Below are 17430 nucleotides of genomic sequence, written 5' to 3' on the forward strand. Positions count from 1 at the left end.
ATGAACCGAATTCTGTGGATCAAGCGGAGAAGACCTTGTTGGCCCTGTCTCAGGGTCAAGAGGCGGCCGAATTGTATTGTCAGAAATGTAGAAAATGGTCTGTGTTGACTAAATGGAATGATGATGCTTTGGCGGCAATTTTCAGAAAGGGTCTTTCTGAATCCGTTAAAGATGTTATGGTGGGGTTTCCCACGCCTTCCGGTCTGAGTGATTCTATGTCTCTGGCCATTCAGATTGACCGGCGCTTGCGGGAGCGCAGAACTGTGCGCGCTGTGGCGTTGTCCTCAGAGCAGATACCTGAGCCAATGCAGTGTGTCACGATATGGTATGAAATATCATAAGTAGTTTTCTTGCTAGCCTGCGTGGGCTAAGCCCCCCTTCTTGGAGTGATGCTGGAACAGTTGTAGCTTCAAATCCCTTCCCTTTTCCTCAGCCAAGAGCTGCTTTGCCAATGTACTGGGGGAAGTTTTATGGCCGAGAGGAATTTACGACCAGGTTAGAATCTTCCTCCAGCTAGAACAGGAAAAATGGCTCCAAAATTCATGAAAGATCCTTTGTTTGGTTTTTGTACGATATTATGCACCATGTTTACGTTAAGAAAATATATATTCTTATTCTCACTCGGTGTACCTACCCATTCCCCGAAACACGGGCTTCTAACTCCGTCTGGTAAAGAAGTAGGGTTTTCTCTGTAAATATGTATCCCAGATAGGACATATTTGATCTCCTTAGAATGCTCACGTTAATCCGAGATGAATGAGGAGTATGTTAGGACTCTGACATGTTTTGTAGTGAAGTTATAGAAATCAGAGAAAATAGTTTAAAGTTTAGGCAGAATGTAGAGAGAGGAGGGTCTGGATAAGCCAGCCTTTCTGTGATGTCACAGCCTTAATGTTTTAAGTGTCTGGCAGGCTCTGAGGAGTCACTTTCTCCTTGATTTCTTGTCTTCTCCTGGAAGAGCCCTGCACACGTCCAAATGAGCTGGGACGTATGGTTGCCTGTCTGTTGTGAATTCTGTGGCAGAGCTCCCTCCTGTGGTCACAAGTGGTACTTCGGCTGATTCTCTCTGTGAGCTTCTGTTGGTGGAGGGAAGTGGTACTGCGGCTTCTGAGTTTCCTCCCTCAGGTGATGTGGTGAGGTCGTTAGGTGCTGCTCTACTTAACTCCACCTAGTGCTTTGATCCTGGCTTCCTGTCAATGTTCCAGTGTTGGACTTGCTTTTCCCTGGATCATTCCTGTGGCCTGCTGCTCTGCATAGCTAAGTTCTTCTTTGCTATTTGTTTGCTATTTTTTCTGTCCAGCTTGTCTAATTTGTTGCTGGAAGCTCTGGGACGCAAAGGGTGTACCTCCGTGCCGTTAGTTCGGTACGGAGGGTCTTTTTGCCCCCTTTGCGTGGTTTTCTTTAGGGTTTTGTGTAGACCGCAAAGTTACCTTTTCTATCCTCGATCTGTTAAGAAAGTCGGGCCTCACTTTGCTGAATCTATTTCATCTCTACGTTTGTCTTTTCATCTTAACTCACAGTCATTATATGTGGGGGGCTGCCTTTTCCTTTGGGGTATTTCTCTGAGGCAAGGTAGGCTTATTTTCTATCTTCAGGCTAGTTAGTTTCTCAGGCTGTGCCGAGTTGCATAGGCAGAGTTAGGCGCAATCCACGGCTGCCTTTAGTGTTGTTTGGAGAGGATTAGGGATTGCGGTCTGCAGAGTTCCCACGTCTCAGAGCTCGTTCTATGATTTTGGGTTATTGTCAGATCACTGTATGTGCTCTGACCGCTATGTCCATTGTAATACTGAATTGCCTTTCATAACACCTGTCATGCTTTGAGCATGTGAGTGTTGCTTTTTCTCATTTATTCCCTTTATGTTATAATTACCCTTGTACATATTTGCAATTGTCTCATTTGTAACATCTTTATAAAATATTTTTGATAAAGCACTGCCTAATTATTTTTATGGGATATAATATTTCATATTAGTTCGTTCATCCTGCTCTAAACTTACCCTGTCTTCTGAAGGGAAATACGCTACTGTGTTGGGTTAGCTTCGGACCCGTTTAATCGAAGCTGGTGGCAGCATACGTTTTGTACCGGGTAGTTGGGTGGCGTTATAGCGACTGCGGCATTGATAATTATTGATCCTGCCTAAGTGGGAGTAGTTATCACGTCGTTGCAGCGTGCCCAATAGCCAGTACATAGCAGGCAGCCTTTCTGGCGACTAATTACCCAGGGTGCAGTACCTAATCTGACCTGAGAGTAAGGGGGCGCCAGAGAGCTGCAAGTGTTAAGTGGAACTGTAAGCGGGATATACATAAATCCCTGCAGTTTGTGGTATATTGAAAGCTGTGGGATACCTAGAATAAGCCCCTGCTGTAAGCTAAGAGGTCAATAGCCTTGTGTGTGGTTTTTCATCACATCGTGGAGTGGAGGGATAACTAAGATAAGCCCCCCTGCACATGTGATAGCCGTCTGTTGGCCTAAAGTCACCTCAACCCGTGATGTAGGGGTGACTGTCACGGTGTGAATCCTGACCCATTGGTGACAGCGGTCAGGGGAATCGGGACACAGTGTGATAGGATTCTGTCTAGAACGGAACGACAAGGTTTCAGACGTCAGAATAGGTTGTGTTATTATTGTGGCGATGCTTCTCATGTCATTTAAGTCTGCCCTAAGCGAACAAAGAGGATCGCTAGTTCATTTACCATCAGTACTGTACAACCTAAATTTCTGTTATCTGTGTCCTTGATCTGCTCATTGTCATCATTTTCTGTCATGGCGTTTGTGGATTCAGGCGCCGCCTTGAACTTAATGGACTTTGAGTTTGCCAGGCGTTGTGGTTTTCCCTTGCAGCCTTTGCAGAACCCTATTCCTTTAAGGGGCATTGATGCTACACCCTTGGCTAAAAATAAGCCTCAGTTTTGGACACAGGTGACCATGCGCATGGCGCCAGCCCATCAAGAAGATTGTCGATTTCTGGTGTTGCATAATTTGCATGATGCTATCGTGCTGGGTTTTCCGTGGTTGCAGGTACATAATTCTGTGTTGGATTGGAAGTCTATGTCTGTGACTAGTTGGGGTTGTCAGGGGGTTCATAATGATGTTCCTTTGATGTCAATCTCCTCTTCTTCCTCTTCTGAAATTCCAGAGTTTTTGTCTGATTTTCAGGATGTATTCGATGAGCCTAAGTCCAGCTTCCTTCCACCGCACAGGGACTGCGATTGTGCAATTGACTTGATTCCAGGCTGTAAGTTTCCTAAGGGTCGACTTTTCAACCTGTCTGTGCCTGAACATATCGCCATGCGGAGCTATATTAAGGAGTCTTTGGAGAAAGGGCATATTCGGCCATCTTCTTCACCTTTGGGAGCGGGATTCTTTTTTTGTTGCTAAAAAAGATGGCTCCTTGAGACCCTGTATTGATTATCGCATCTTGAATAAGATCACGGTCAAGTTTCAATACCCTTTACCTTTGCTTACCGATTTATTTGCTAGGATTAAGGGAGCTAGTTGGTTTACGAAGATTGACCTTCGGGGGGCATATAATCTTGTTCGTATTAAGCAGGGTGATGAATGGAAAACTGCGTTTAACACGCCCGAAGGCCATTTTGAATACTTTGTGATGCCATTCGGGCTCACTAATGCTCCATCTGTTTTTCAGTCCTTCATGCATGATATCTTCCGGACTTATATTGATAAGTTCTTGATTGTATATTTGGACGATATTTTGATTTTTTCCGATGATTGGGAGTCTCATGTGGAACAGGTCAGGATGGTATTTCAGATCCTTCGTGACAATGCCCTGTTTGTGAAAGGGTCTAAGTGTCTCTTTGGGGTGCAGAAGGTTTCTTTTTTGGGCTTTATTATTTCTCCCTCTTCTATAGAGATGGATCCGGTTAAGGATCAGGCCATTCATGATTGGATTCAGCCCACATCCGTGAAGAGCCTTCGGAAATTTTGGGGTTTTGCAAATTTTTATCGCCGTTTCATTGCTAATTTTTCCAGCGTGGTTAAACCCTTGACCGATTTGATGAAGAAAGGCGCTGATGTGGCGAATTGGTCCTCTGCGGCTGTCTCTGCCTTTCAGGAGCTTAAACGTCGTTTTACTTCTGCTCCGGTGTTGCGCCAACCGGATGTTTCTCTTCCGTTTCAGGTTGAGGTTGACGCTTCTGAGATTGGGGCAGGGGCCGTTTTGTCCCAGAGGGATCCTGATGGTTCCTTAATGAAACCGTGTGCCTTCTTTTCCCGTAAGTTTTCGCCTGCTGAACGCAATTATGATGTCGGCAATCGGGAGTTGTTGGCTATGAAGTGGGCGTTTGAGGAGTGGCGACATTGGCTTGAGGGAGCTAAGCATCGTATTGTGGTCTTGACCGATCATAAGAATTTGATTTACCTCGAGTCTGCCAAACGGCTGAATCCTAGACAGGCTCGATGGTCCTTGTTTTTTTCCCGTTTTGATTTTGTGGTCTCGTACCTTCCGGGTTCTAAGAATATTGAGGCTGATGCCCTCTCTAGAAGTTTTTTGCCTGATTCTCCTGAGGTCTTAGAACCGGTCGGTATTCTGAAAGAAGGGGTGGTCCTTTCTGCCATTTCCCCTGATTTACGACGGGTTCTTCAGGAATTTCAGGCTGACAGACCTGACCGCTGTCCTGTGGGGAAACTGTTTGTTCCTGACAGATGGACTAGTAGAGTGATTTCTGAGGTTCACTGTTCTGTGTTGGCTGGTCATCCTGCCATTTTTGGTACCAGAGACTTGGTTGGTAGGTCCTTTTGGTGGCCTTCTTTGTCGCGTGATGTGCGTTCTTTTGTGCAGTCCTGTGGGACTTGTGCGCGGGCAAAGCCTTGTTGTTCCCGTGCTAGTGGGTTGCTTTTGCCATTACCGGTCCCTGAGAGGCCCTGGACGCATATTTCTATGGATTTTATTTCTGATCTTCCGGTTTCCCAGAGGATGTCGGTTATCTGGGTTGTTTGTGACCGGTTCTCTAAGATGGTTCATTTGGTGCCTTTGCCTAAATTGCCTTCCTCTTCGGATTTGGTTCCGTTGTTTTTTCAGCATGTGGTTCGTTTGCATGGTATTCCGGAGAATATTGTGTCCGACAGAGGTTCCCAGTTTGTTTCTAGGTTTTGGCGGGCCTTTTGTGCTAGGCTGGGCATTGATTTGTCTTTTTCTTCTGCGTTTCATCCTCAGACAAATGGTCAGACCGAGCGAACTAATCAGACTTTGGAGACTTATTTGAGATGCTTTGTGTCTGCTGATCCGGATGATTGGGTGGCTTTCTTGCCATTGGCCGAGTTTGCCCTGAATAATCGGGCTAGTTCGGCTACTTTGGTTTCGCCTTTCTTTTGTAATTTTGGTTTTCATCCTCGTTTTTCTTCTGGGCAGGTTGAGCCTTCTGACTGTCCTGGTGTGGATTCTGTGGTTGACAGGTTGCAGCAGATTTGGGCTCATGTGGTAGACAATTTGGTGTTGTCTCAGGAGGAGGCTCAACGTTTTGCTAACCGTCGTCGGTGTGTTGGCTCCCGACTTCGGGTTGGGGATCTGGTCTGGTTGTCTTCCCGTCATGTTCCTATGAAGGTTTCTTCTAAGTTTAAGCCTCGGTTTATTGGTCCTTACAGGATTTCTGAGATTATTAATCCGGTGTCTTTTCGACTGGCGCTTCCGGCCTCTTTTGCGATCCATAATGTCTTCCATAGATCTTTATTGTGGAAATATGTGGAGCCCGTTGTTCCCTCTGTTGATCCTCCAGCCCCTGTGTTGGTTGATGGGGAGTTGGAATATGTTGTTGAGAAGATTTTGGATTCCCGTTTTTCGAGGCGGAGGCTTCACTACCTTGTCAAATGGAAGGGTTATGGCCAAGAGGATAATTCTTGGGTTTTTGCCTCTGATGTCCATGCCGCTGATTTGGTTTGTGCCTTTCATCTGGCTCGTCCTGATCGGCCTGGGGGCTCTGGTGAGGGTTCGGTGACCCATCCTCAAGGGGGGGGGGGGTACTGTTGTGAATTCTGCTTTTGGGCTCCCTCCGGTGGTTGTAGGTGGTAATGCAGTTGTCCCAGGGCTGCAGTCCTGGTCAGGTGTATCTGCTGATTGCAATTCTGACTGGGGTATTTAGGTTTGCAGGATTCATTAGTCCTTTCCAGTTGTCAATGGTTCTTTGGAGGTGTTGGACCTCTGTCTGGTTTCTCCTGCTTAGCTGCCAATTCAGCAAAGATAAGTGTCTGTTTCTTTTTCTATGGCACACATGCTGTGTGCTGGATTTTTGATTGTATTTCTGCTCTGTGTGTAGGATTCTCTGGAGTTGCAGATATACGTTCCACGTCTTTAGTTAGATGGTGGAATTTTTTGTATAATCTGCTGTGGATATTTTTGGAAGGTTTTTATACTGACCGCACAGAATTCTGTCCTATCCTTTCCTATTTTAGCATGAGTGGCCTCTTTTGCTAAATCCTGTTTTCTGTCTACGTGTGTCTTTCCTCTCCTACTCACAGTTAATATTCGTGGGGGGCTGCCTATCCTTTGGGGTTCTGCTCTGAGGCAAGATAGTATTCCTATTTCCAGGGGTATTTAGTCCTCCGGCTGTGACGAGGTGTCTAGGGTTTGTTAGGCACACCCCACGGCTACTTCTAGTTGCGGTGTCAGATCAGGATTTGCGGTCAGTACAGTTACCACCTACTCCAGTGAAAGTTATTCATGCGGCTCCAAGGTCACCGGATCATAACACTGCCCCGTCACCCTGATAATGATCCAGCAATATGGCTCCTTAGGAAAGTATCTGCCCCCGTCACCCCGGTAATGACCCAGCAATATGGCTCCTGAGGAAAGTATCTGCCCCCGTCACCCCGGTAATATGGCTCCTGAGGAAAGTATCTGCCCCCGTCACCCCGGTAATGACCCATCAATATGGCTCCTGAGGAAAGTATCTGCCCCCGTCACCCCGGTAATGACCTAGCAATATGGCTCCTGAGGAAAGTATCTGCCCCCGTCACCGCGGTAATGATCCAGCAATATGGCTCCTGAGGAAAGTATCTGCCCCCGTCACCCCGGTAATGACCTAGCAATATGGCTCCTGAGGAAAGTATCTGCCCCCGTCACCCCGGTAATGATCCAGCAATATGGCTCCTGAGGAAAGTATCTCCCCCGTCACCGCGGTAATGACCCAGCAGTATGGCTCCTGAGGAGAGTATCTGCCCCGTCACCCCGGTAATGATCCAGCAATATGGTTCCTGGGGAAAGTATCTGCCCCGTCACCCCGGTAATGATCCAGCAATATGGCTCCTGAGGAAAGTATCTGCCCGTCACCCCGGTAATGACCCAGCAATATGGCTCCTGAGGAAAGTATCTGCCCCCGTCACCCCGGTCATGACCCAGTAATATGGCTCCTGAGGAAAGTATCTGCCCCCTTCAACCCGGTAATGACCCAGCAATATGGCTCCTGAGGAAAGTATCTGCCCCCGTCACCCCGGTAATGATCCAGTAATATGGCTCCTGAGGAAAGTATCTGCCCCTCGGTAATGATCCAGCAATATTGCTCCTGAGGAAAGTATCTCCCCCGTCACCGCGGTAGTGACCCAGCAATATGGCTCCTGAGGAGAGTATCTGCCCCGTCACCCCGGTAATGATCCAGCAATATGGTTCCTGGGGAAAGTATCTGCCCCGTCACCCCGGTAATGATCCAGCAATATGGCTCCTGAGGAAAGTATCTGCCCGTCACCCCGGTAATGACCCAGCAATATGGCTCCTGAGGAAAGTATCTGCCCCGTCACCCCGGTCATGACCCAGTAATATGGCTCCTGAGGAAAGTATCTGCCCGTCACCCCGGTAATGACCCAGCAATATGGCTCCTGAGGAAAGTATCTGCCCCCGTCACCCCGGTCATGACCCAGTAATATGGCTCCTGAGGAAAGTATCTGCCCCCTTCAACCCGGTAATGACCCAGCAATATGGCTCCTGAGGAAAGTATCTGCCCCCGTCACCCCGGTAATGATCCAGTAATATGGCTCCTGAGGAAAGTATCTGCCCCTCGGTAATGATCCAGCAATATTGCTCCTGAGGAAAGTATCTGCCCCCGTCACCCCAGTCATGACCCAGCAATATGGCTCCTGAGGAAAGTATCTTCCCGGTCACCCCAGTAATGATCCAGCAATATGGCTCCTGAGGAAAGTATCTGCCCCTGTCACCCCAGTAATGATCCAGCAATATGGCTCCTGAGGAAAGTATCTGCCCCCGTCACCTCGGTAATATGGCTCCTGAGGAAAGTATCTGCCCCCGTCACCCCGGTAATGATCCAGCAATATGGCTCCTGAGGAAAGTATCTGCCCCCGTCACCCCGGTAATGATCCAGTAATATGGCTCCTGAGGAAAGTATCTGCCCCTCGGTAATGATCCAGCAATATTGCTCCTGAGGAAAGTATCTGCCCCCGTCACCCCAGTCATGACCCAGCAATATGGCTCCTGAGGAAATTATCTTCCCGGTCACCCCAGTAATGATCCAGCAATATGGCTCCTGAGGAAAGTATCTGCCCCTGTCACCCCAGTAGTGATCCAGCAATATGGCTCCTGAGGAAAGTATCTGCCCCCGTCACCTGCCCCGCTTGTCTCTGGCAGAGCTCCTGGCGACGGACGGACGGGCAGGATGCGACCCGTGAACACCTGCTGATGGCGCTGTCAGATATCGATGTGCTGATGGTCCGGGCGTCCTATGCTGAGCGCATGATAGAGAGCAGGTACTGGGGGTGACGTAGGACTGCGGACCCCCGGGCTCTGCTGTGCTGACATTTCTGCTTTTTTTATCACCAGGATCTCTAACATCCACATGGACATCGCGGTGCCCCACGCCACAGGACTGCAGCAGGCGGTGGAGGTGGAGCAGTGCACCTGTCCAGTGGGCTACAGCGGACCCTCCTGCCAGGTGAGTGGGGGCCATCCACACCCTGTACTGTGCGCACCCAGTAATGGCGGCCTGGCACTGATTCACCTGTTGTCCCCCAGGACTGTGACATTGGCTACACTCGCTCCACCAGCGGTCTTTACTTGGGCACCTGTGAGCGCTGTCAGTGCGGGGGTCACTCCAGCGAGTGTGACGGGGAGAGCGGAGAATGCCTGGTGAGTGTCGGTGCCACGCCGTGTCTCCGTGTCTCCAGATCACGCTGCTCATCTGGACCCTGATTGTGTTTCAGAACTGCCAGCACAACACAGAGGGAGCCAAGTGCGAGCGCTGCAAGCCCGGCTTCTATGGAGCCCCGAGGCCAGGGAGCCCAGCACAATGCCAGCCATGCCCGTGCAGGGGCACATCCGGCCAGTAGGTCCCTGCAGCATGGAATTGGGGCGCGGCTGCCGTTCTCTGTCTCTTACCTTCGCTACCTCTTCCCATCAGGTACTTCGGCACATGCTTCCTGGACACGGACGGTCAGCCCACGTGTGACTCCTGCCCCACTGGCTCCATCGGGCGTCAGTGTGAGAGGTGATGATGTCTGTGGTCTGCGGGTGACGGGCCGGGCGTTGTACGCCTCTACACAACATTAATGCAATGCTGCCTTCTTACAGATGTGCGCCTGGTTACAGAGGAGACCCGACACGGGGACAGCCATGCACACGTACGTCACCGGACCTGCGAGTGTGGTACCGAGGCCCGTGGTATCATGTCTGCTCCTGCAGGCGGGGGACGCACTGTCCTCACCAGGCATTCCTGTAGTCATGTGAATATAGTGTGTGTGACAGGTGTACAAAGTGTGTGTGACAGGTGTATATAGTGTGTGTGACGGGTGTGTATAGTGTGTGTGACAGGTGTGTGTGACAGGTGTATATAGTGTGTGTGACTGGTGTGTATAGTGTGTGTGACAGGTGTGCGTGACAGGTGTATATAGTGTGTGTGACAGGTGTGCGTGAGAGGTGTATATAGTGTGTGTGACGGGTGTGCGTGACGGGTGTGCGTGACAGGTGTATATAGTGTGTGTGACAGGTGTGTATAGTGTGTGTAACAGGTGTATATAGTGTGTGTGACGGGTGTGTATAGTGTGTGTGACAGGTGTGCGTGACAGGTGTGTATAGTGTGTGACGGGTGTGTATAGTGTGTGTGACAGGTGTATATAGTGTGTGTGACGGGTGTGCGTGACAGGTGTATATAGTGTGTGTGACGGGTGTATATAGTGTGTGTGACGGGTCTATATAGTGTGTGTGTGACGGGTGTATATAGTGTGTGTGACAGGTGTATATAGAGTGTGTGACAGGTGTATATAGTGTGTGTGACGCGTGTATATAGTGTGTGTGACGGGTCTATATAGTGTGTGTGACGGGTGTATATAGTGTGTGTGACAGGTGTATATAGTGTGTGTGACAGGTGTGTATAGTGTGTGTGACGGGTGTGTATAGTAAAATATTTCCTATCTAAATGCAAAAAGGGTGTGTATAGTGTGTGTGACAGGTGTGCGTGACAGGTGTATATAGTGTGTGTGACGGGTGTGCGTGACAGGTGTATATAGTGTGTGTGACGGGTGTGCATGACAGGTGTATATAGTGTGTGTGACAGGTGTGTGTGTGACAGGTGTATATAGTGTGCGTGACAGGTGTGTATAGTGTGTGTGACAGGTGTGTATCTGCTTATTAATCAGATTTTTATTTTTGAAGGATAATACCAGACTTGTGTGTGTTTTAGGGCGAGTTTCGTTTGTCAAGTTGTGTGTGTTGAGTTGCGTGTGGCGACATGCATGTAGCAACTTTTGTGAGATGAGTTGTGTGGCGACATGCGTGTAGCAACTTTTTGTGTGTCGAGTTACATGTGACAGGTTAGTGCAGCAAGTTGTGTGCAGCAAGTTTTGCGCATGGCGAGTTTTGCGCATGGCGAGTTTTATGTGTGGTGCCTTTTGAGTATGTGCAAGTTTTGTGTGAGGCAACTTTTGCATGTGTTGCAACTTTTGTGCATGTGGCAATTTTTCCGCGGGTGCAAGTTTTGCGTGTGGCGAGTTTTCCATGAGGTGAGTTTTGCACGTGTGGCGAGTTTTGCGTGAGCCTAGTTTTGCATGTGGCGAGTTTTGCGCGTGGCGAGTTTTGAGCGGCGACTTTTGTGTTTCGACTTTTATGTGGCGAGGTTGGTGTATGTGTGGTGAAATGTGTGCTGAGGGTGGTATATGTGTTCAAGTACGTGGTAGTGTGTGGCGCCTTTTGTGTGTGTGTTCATATCCCCATGTGTGGTGAGTATCCCATGTCGGGGTCCTACCTTAGCAACTGTACGGTATATACTCTTTGGCGCCATCGCTCTCACTCTTTAAGTCCCCTTGTTCCCATCTGGCAGCTGTCAATTTGCCTCCAACACTTTTCCTTTCACTTTTTGCCCATTATGTAGATATGGGCAAAATTGTTTGGTGAATTGGAACGCGCGGGGTTAAAATTTTGCCTCACAACATAGCCTATGACGCTCTCGGGGTCCAGACGTGTGACTGTGCAAAATTTTGTGGCTGTAGCTGCGACGGTATCCCGGACACACACACACACATACATACACACACACATTCAGCTTTATATATTAGATGGTGGCCCGATTCTAACGCATCGGGTATTCCAGAATATGTATGTAGTTTATTTATGAAGCTTTCAGAATAATGCAATTTATACGCAGGTTTCTTCCGGCCGCGACCAATCAGTGAAGCCAGGGCCAGCTGCAGGTTTTTGAGGGCCCCGGGCGAAAGAGTCTCACAGCTCACGTAGCATATAACACAGCTCACGTTGCATATAACACAGCCCACGTAGCATATAACACAGCCCACGTAGTATATAGCACAGCCATGTAGTATATAGCACAGCCACGTATTATATAGCACAGCCCACATAGTATATAGCACAGCTACATAGTATAGAGCATAGCCCACGTAGTATATAACACAGCCCACGCAGTATATAACACAGCCCATGCAGTATATAGCACAGCCAATGCAGTATATAACACAGCCCACGTAGTATATAACACAGCCCACGTAGTATATAACACAGCCCACGTAGTATGTAACAGCCCACGTAGTATATAACACAGCAGACGTGGTATATAACACAGCCCACGTAGCATATAGCACAGCCCACATAGTATATAGCACAGCCACGTAGTATATAGCACAGCCCACATAGTATATAACACAGCCCACGTAGTATATAACACAGCCCACGTAGTATGTAACACATCCCATGTAGTATATAACACAGCAGACGTGGTATGTAACACAGCCCACGCAGTATATAACACAGCACATGCAGTATATAACACAGCCCACGCAGTATATAACACAGCCCACGCAGTATATAGCACAGCCCACGCAGTATGTAACACAGCCCACGTAGTATATAGCACCGCCCACACAGTATGTAACACAGCCCATGTAGTATATAGCAATGTGGGCACAATATCGCTGTTAAAAAAAGAATTAAAATAAAAAATAGTTATATACTCACCTTCCGGCAGCCCCTGGATCCAGCCCAGACCTTTAGTGATGCTCCTCGTGATACTCCGGTCCCAGTAATGCCTTGCGGCAATAACCCATGATGATGTACCGGTCTCGCGAGACTGCCCCGTGATCTCGGGTCATTACCGCAATGGATTCTTGGGACCAGAGCGTCGCGAGGAGCGGGAAAGGCTGTCGCGGACGCCGGAAGGTGAGAATATAATGATTTTTTTTTTTAATTATTATTTTTAACATTATATGTTTTTACTACTGATGCTGCATAGGCAGAATCAATAGTAAAACATAGGTCACACAGGGTTAATGGCAGCGTTAACGGACAGCTAAGCGGCTATGTGGGCGCTGACTGGAGGGGAGTAGGGAGGGGCCAATTCGTGGCCGGACTGTGCCTGTCGCTGATTGGTCGCGCCCAGCCGACCGCGACCAATCAGCGCTTCGGGATTTCCGTGACAGACAAACAGACGGAAGTGACCCTTAGAGGATTATATCTATCCACGTGTTGATGTTCTTGCAGCGACCCCCGGCCCCAGCACCGGCTGTCAGTGTGATCTGAGGGGCAGCGTTAATACCACCTGTGACTCGCACCGTCAGTGCCCGTGTAAGGTAGGTGCCCGTGGGTGACGTGAGGTCCTGCGTGCACATTTTCGGGGTATGTGGAGCTGACCCTCTCCTGCTTTCTGCAGCCACATGTGGAGGGTCTTTCATGCAGTACCTGTCGCCCCAGTCACTTCTACCTCAGTGCGGACCACCCAGATGGCTGTTTGCCGTGCTTCTGTATGGGGGTCACCCAGCAATGCTCCAGCTCCAGCTATCATCGTGAACTGGTGAGACGGGACCCCTGATGTCTGCATGTTGGGAGTTGTAGTTCCCGGGGAGCCCCGAGTGACCTCCCGTTTCTCTCTTCCAGGTCACCAGCCCTTTCCTGCCTGGAAACTTCCAGAACTTTGCCCTGGTGAACCGTCAGCACAACGTCCGGATCACCTCTGGATTCGTGGTGGAGATGTCCGTTCAGGGGCCGCAGCTCTCGTATCGACAGTTTGACCAGTTGGGACAGGAGTCCTTTTACTGGCAGCTCCCAGAGAACTACCAGGGGGATAAGGTAACGACCTGGGGGTCTGACTGTGGGGGAGCTGTACTCTGGAGACCCCTTGTGCTACTGGGAAGTGAGCAGAGCAGGTGGCAAAAGCAGCACAGTGACCAGTAATAATGAGCGGCCATGTCCTAAGAAAGGGCCCGACGGACGATTCCTGAGCAGCCGGTGTCAGGGGATAGGACGTGGCAAGAAGCTGGGGGCTGAACAGACTACGACTACAGTGACCTCGGACCTGCGCCTGCCTCTGATGGATTTGATTGGTAACGCCGCGGCTTCCTTTCCTCCTTGGTTGGGGTCAGATCCTGATTGTCTGATTACAAGTATGGCTGCCAGTGCCGAGAGTGGTCAGGGGTGCGGGCAGAGAACCAGACATGTGATATGACATCACCTTCTAGACCCTGCTACCCCCTGGACCTGTTGTGTCGTGGGCTGGGCCAGTTATGCCACGGGCTGGGCTAGTTGTGCCACGGGCTGTGCTAGTTGTGCCGCGGGCTGGGCCAGTTGTGCCGCGGGCTGGGCCAGTTGTGCCGCGGGCTGGGCCAGTTGTGCCGCGGGCTGGGCCAGTTGTGCCGCGGGCTGGGCCAGTTGTGCCGCGGGCTGGGCCAGTTGTGCCTCGGGCTGGGCCAGTTGTGCCGCGGGCTGGGCCAGTTGTGCCTCGGGCTGGGCCAGTTGTGCCGTGGGCTGGGCCAGGTGTGCCGCGGGCTGGGCTAGTTGTGCCGCGGGCTGGGCTAGTTGTGCCGCGGGCTGGGCTAGTTGTGCCGCCGGCTGACCTCTTTCTTTCTTTTCTATACGCAGAGGGAGATGTTCTTTGCTCGCATGCGGCGCGCACACAAGGTATTAGCCTGCATGACGCTGCATGAGCGTGTGGCACATAGTGCGTGTATATATATATATATACTGTCCACCTAGGGACGAGAAGAGGCTGCGGTGTAATCACTGCTTGTGGATAAATGTTCATGGTCGTTTCACCCAGTAGACCCGCGTGCTTCAACCTCTCCGCATGTACTCCGTCAGCTACACACACCTGATCCTACCCCAGTGTACCCGATACTGTACCGATCCCACCCCAGTGTACCCGATACTGTACTAATCCCACCCCAGTGTACCCGATACTGTACTGATCCCACCCCAATGTACCCGATACTGTACTGATCCCACCCCAGTGTACCCGATACTGTACTGATCCCACCCCAGTGTACCCGATACTGTACTGATCCCACCCCAGTGTACCCGATACTGTACTGATCCCACCCCAGTGTACCAGATACTGTACTGATCCCACCCCAGTGTACCCGATACTGTACTGATCCCACCCCAGTGTACCCGATACTGTACTGATCCCACCCCAGTGTACCCGATACTGTACTGATCCCACCCCAGTGTACCAGATACTGTACTGATCCCACCCCAGTGTACCCGATACTGTACTAATCCCACCCCAGTGTACCCGATACTGTACTGATCCCACCCCAATGTACCCGATACTGTACTGATCCCACCCCAGTGTACCCGATACTGTACTGATCCCACCCCAGTGTACCCGATACTGTACTGATCCCACCCCAGTGTACCAGATACTGTACTGATCCCACCCCAGTGTACCCGATACTGTACTGATCCCACCCCAGTGTACCCGATACTGGACTGTGGATGCATGGTTTGCTCCTGGCCTGTCTTCAGGGTATATTAGATGCTTTATCGGTTCTAGTCCACTGGTGGTTCTGGGCCGCGATGCATGGGTTGATGTAGATAACCATCCTGTACGTCCAGCAGAACGAATCATCACTGACCGAAGAGGAAATGCGCAGAAGAGTCGCCGCTGGAGACCTAGAAGAAAGCCATGACCTTCAACATCGTTTTCGACGACAAGCCCAGGTAGCGGCTCACATGGGACTGCCTTTGCTTGCAGAGCATGCTTAAGTGTAGTCCAGAAGAGATCACACAATGTGCCCCACCATCTCCCCAGCACTCGCCACACTGCAGATATGATGCAGGGCTTGTGAGCTCCATATTCCTCATCCACCTGCTGAGCCGCTGATCCCCGGCCTCGCCCTCATTGACCTCCATGCTCTCTGCTCACTCATGACTGCTGCTTCTGTATGTGATGGTGATGATTATGATGCTCGGGCGCTTGCTCCTATGTGTGATCGTGAAGATGCTCCTGCGCTTGCTCCTTTGTGTGAGAGTGATAATGCTCCAGCGCTTGCTCCTGTGTCTGATGGTGATGATGATGATGATGCTTGCGCGCTTGCTCCTGTGTTTTGGTGATGATGGTCACACGCTTGCTCATGCGCAAGAGATTGATGATGCTCTGGTGCTTGTTCCTATGTGTGAGTGATGATGCTGGTCATTTGCTTCTATTTGAGAGATTGAGAGTCACGCTCTTGCTCCTGTGTGTTTTGGTGAAGATGCTCACGCTCTTGCTCCTGTGTGTTTTGGTGAAGATGCTCACGCTCTTGCTCCTGTGTGTTTTGGTGAAGATGCTCACGCTCTTGCTCCTGTGTGTTTTGGTGAAGATGCTCACGCTCTTGCTCCTGTGCGTTTTGGTGAAGATGCTCACGCTCTTGCTCCTGTGTGTTTTGGTGAAGATGCTCACGCTCTTGCTCCTGTGTGTTTTGGTGAAGATGCTCACGCTCTTGCTCCTGTGTGTTTTGGTGAAGATGCTCACGCTCTTGCTCCTGTGTGTTTTGGTGAAGATGCTCACGCTCTTGCTCCTGTGTGTTTTGGTGAAGATGCTCACGCTCTTGCTCCTGTGTGTGTTGGTGAAGATGCTCACGCTCTTGCTCCTGTGTGTTTTGGTGAAGATGCTCACGCGTTTGCTTCTGTGTGTTTTGGTGAAGATGCTCACGCTCTTGCTCCTGTGTGTTTTGGTGAAGATGCTCACGCTCTTGCTCCTGTGTGTTTTGGTGAAGATGCTCACGCTCTTGCTCCTGTGTGTTTTGGTGAAGATGCTCACGCTCTTGCTCCTGTGTGTTTTGGTGAAGATGCTCACGCTCTTGCTCCTGTGTGTGTTGGTGAAGATGCTCACGCGCTTGCTCCTGTGTGTTTTGGTGAAGATGCTCACGCTCTTGCTCCTGTGTGTTTTGGTGAAGATGCTCACGCTCTTGCTCCTGTGTGTGATGGTGATGATGCTCGCGCGCTTGCTCCTGTGTGATGGTGATGATGCTCGTGTGCTTGCTCCTGTGTGTGATGGTGATCATGCTCGCGCGCTTGCTCCTGTGTGTGATGGTGATGATGCTTGCGCGCTTGCTCCTGTGTGTGATGGTGATGATGCTCGCGCGCTTGCTCCTGTGTGATGGTGATGATGCTCGTGTGCTTGCTCCTGTGTGTGATGATGATCATGCTCGCGCGCTTGCTCCTGTGTGTGATGGTGATGATGCTTGCGCGCTTGCTCCTGTGTGTGATGGTGATGATGCTCGCGCGCTTGCTCCTGTGTGATGGTGATGATGCTCGTGTGCTTGCTCCTGTGTGTGATGGTGATCATGCTCGCGCGCTTGCTCCTGTGTGTGATGGTGATGATGCTTGCGCGCTTTCTCCTGTGTGTGATGGTGATGATGCTTGCGCGCTTGCTCCTGTGTGTGATGGTGATGATGCTCGCGCGCTTGCTCCTGTGTGATGGTGATGATGCTCGCGCGCTTGCTCCTGTGTGTGATGGTGATGATGCTCGCGCGCTTGCTCCTGTGTGATGGTGATGATGCTCGCGCGCTTGCTCCTGTGTGTGATGGTGATGATGCTCACGCGCTTGCTCCTGTGTGATGGTGATGATGCTCGTGCGCTTTCTCCTGTGTGTGATGGTGATGATGCTTGCGCGCTTGCTCCTCTGTGTGATGGTGATGATGCTCGCGTGCTTGCTCCTGTATGTGATGATGAAGATGATCGTGCGCTTTCTCCTGTGTGTGATGGTGATGAT

At 50.3% G+C, this 17430-nt stretch overlaps 1 protein-coding gene across 2 annotated transcripts in view; it reads left to right on the top strand.

The window, feature by feature from the left end:
* Nucleotides 1-17430, top strand: part of HSPG2 (heparan sulfate proteoglycan 2) — a 265969-nt gene that overhangs the window by 127577 nt on the left and 120962 nt on the right. For both annotated transcript variants that reach the window (XM_069741877.1, XM_069741878.1), the window contains exons 25-33: nt 8589-8707; nt 8781-8892; nt 8973-9086; nt 9161-9282; nt 9358-9444; nt 9528-9577; nt 12942-13030; nt 13111-13251; nt 13335-13526. In XM_069741877.1, the coding sequence (XP_069597978.1) occupies nt 8589-8707; nt 8781-8892; nt 8973-9086; nt 9161-9282; nt 9358-9444; nt 9528-9577; nt 12942-13030; nt 13111-13251; nt 13335-13526 (1026 nt within the window). The remainder of the gene's footprint in view (nt 1-8588; nt 8708-8780; nt 8893-8972; nt 9087-9160; nt 9283-9357; nt 9445-9527; nt 9578-12941; nt 13031-13110; nt 13252-13334; nt 13527-17430) is intronic.

This window comes from Ranitomeya imitator, chromosome 10, assembly GCF_032444005.1.
Source record: "Ranitomeya imitator isolate aRanImi1 chromosome 10, aRanImi1.pri, whole genome shotgun sequence".
Classification (NCBI taxonomy): Eukaryota; Metazoa; Chordata; class Amphibia; order Anura; family Dendrobatidae; genus Ranitomeya; species Ranitomeya imitator.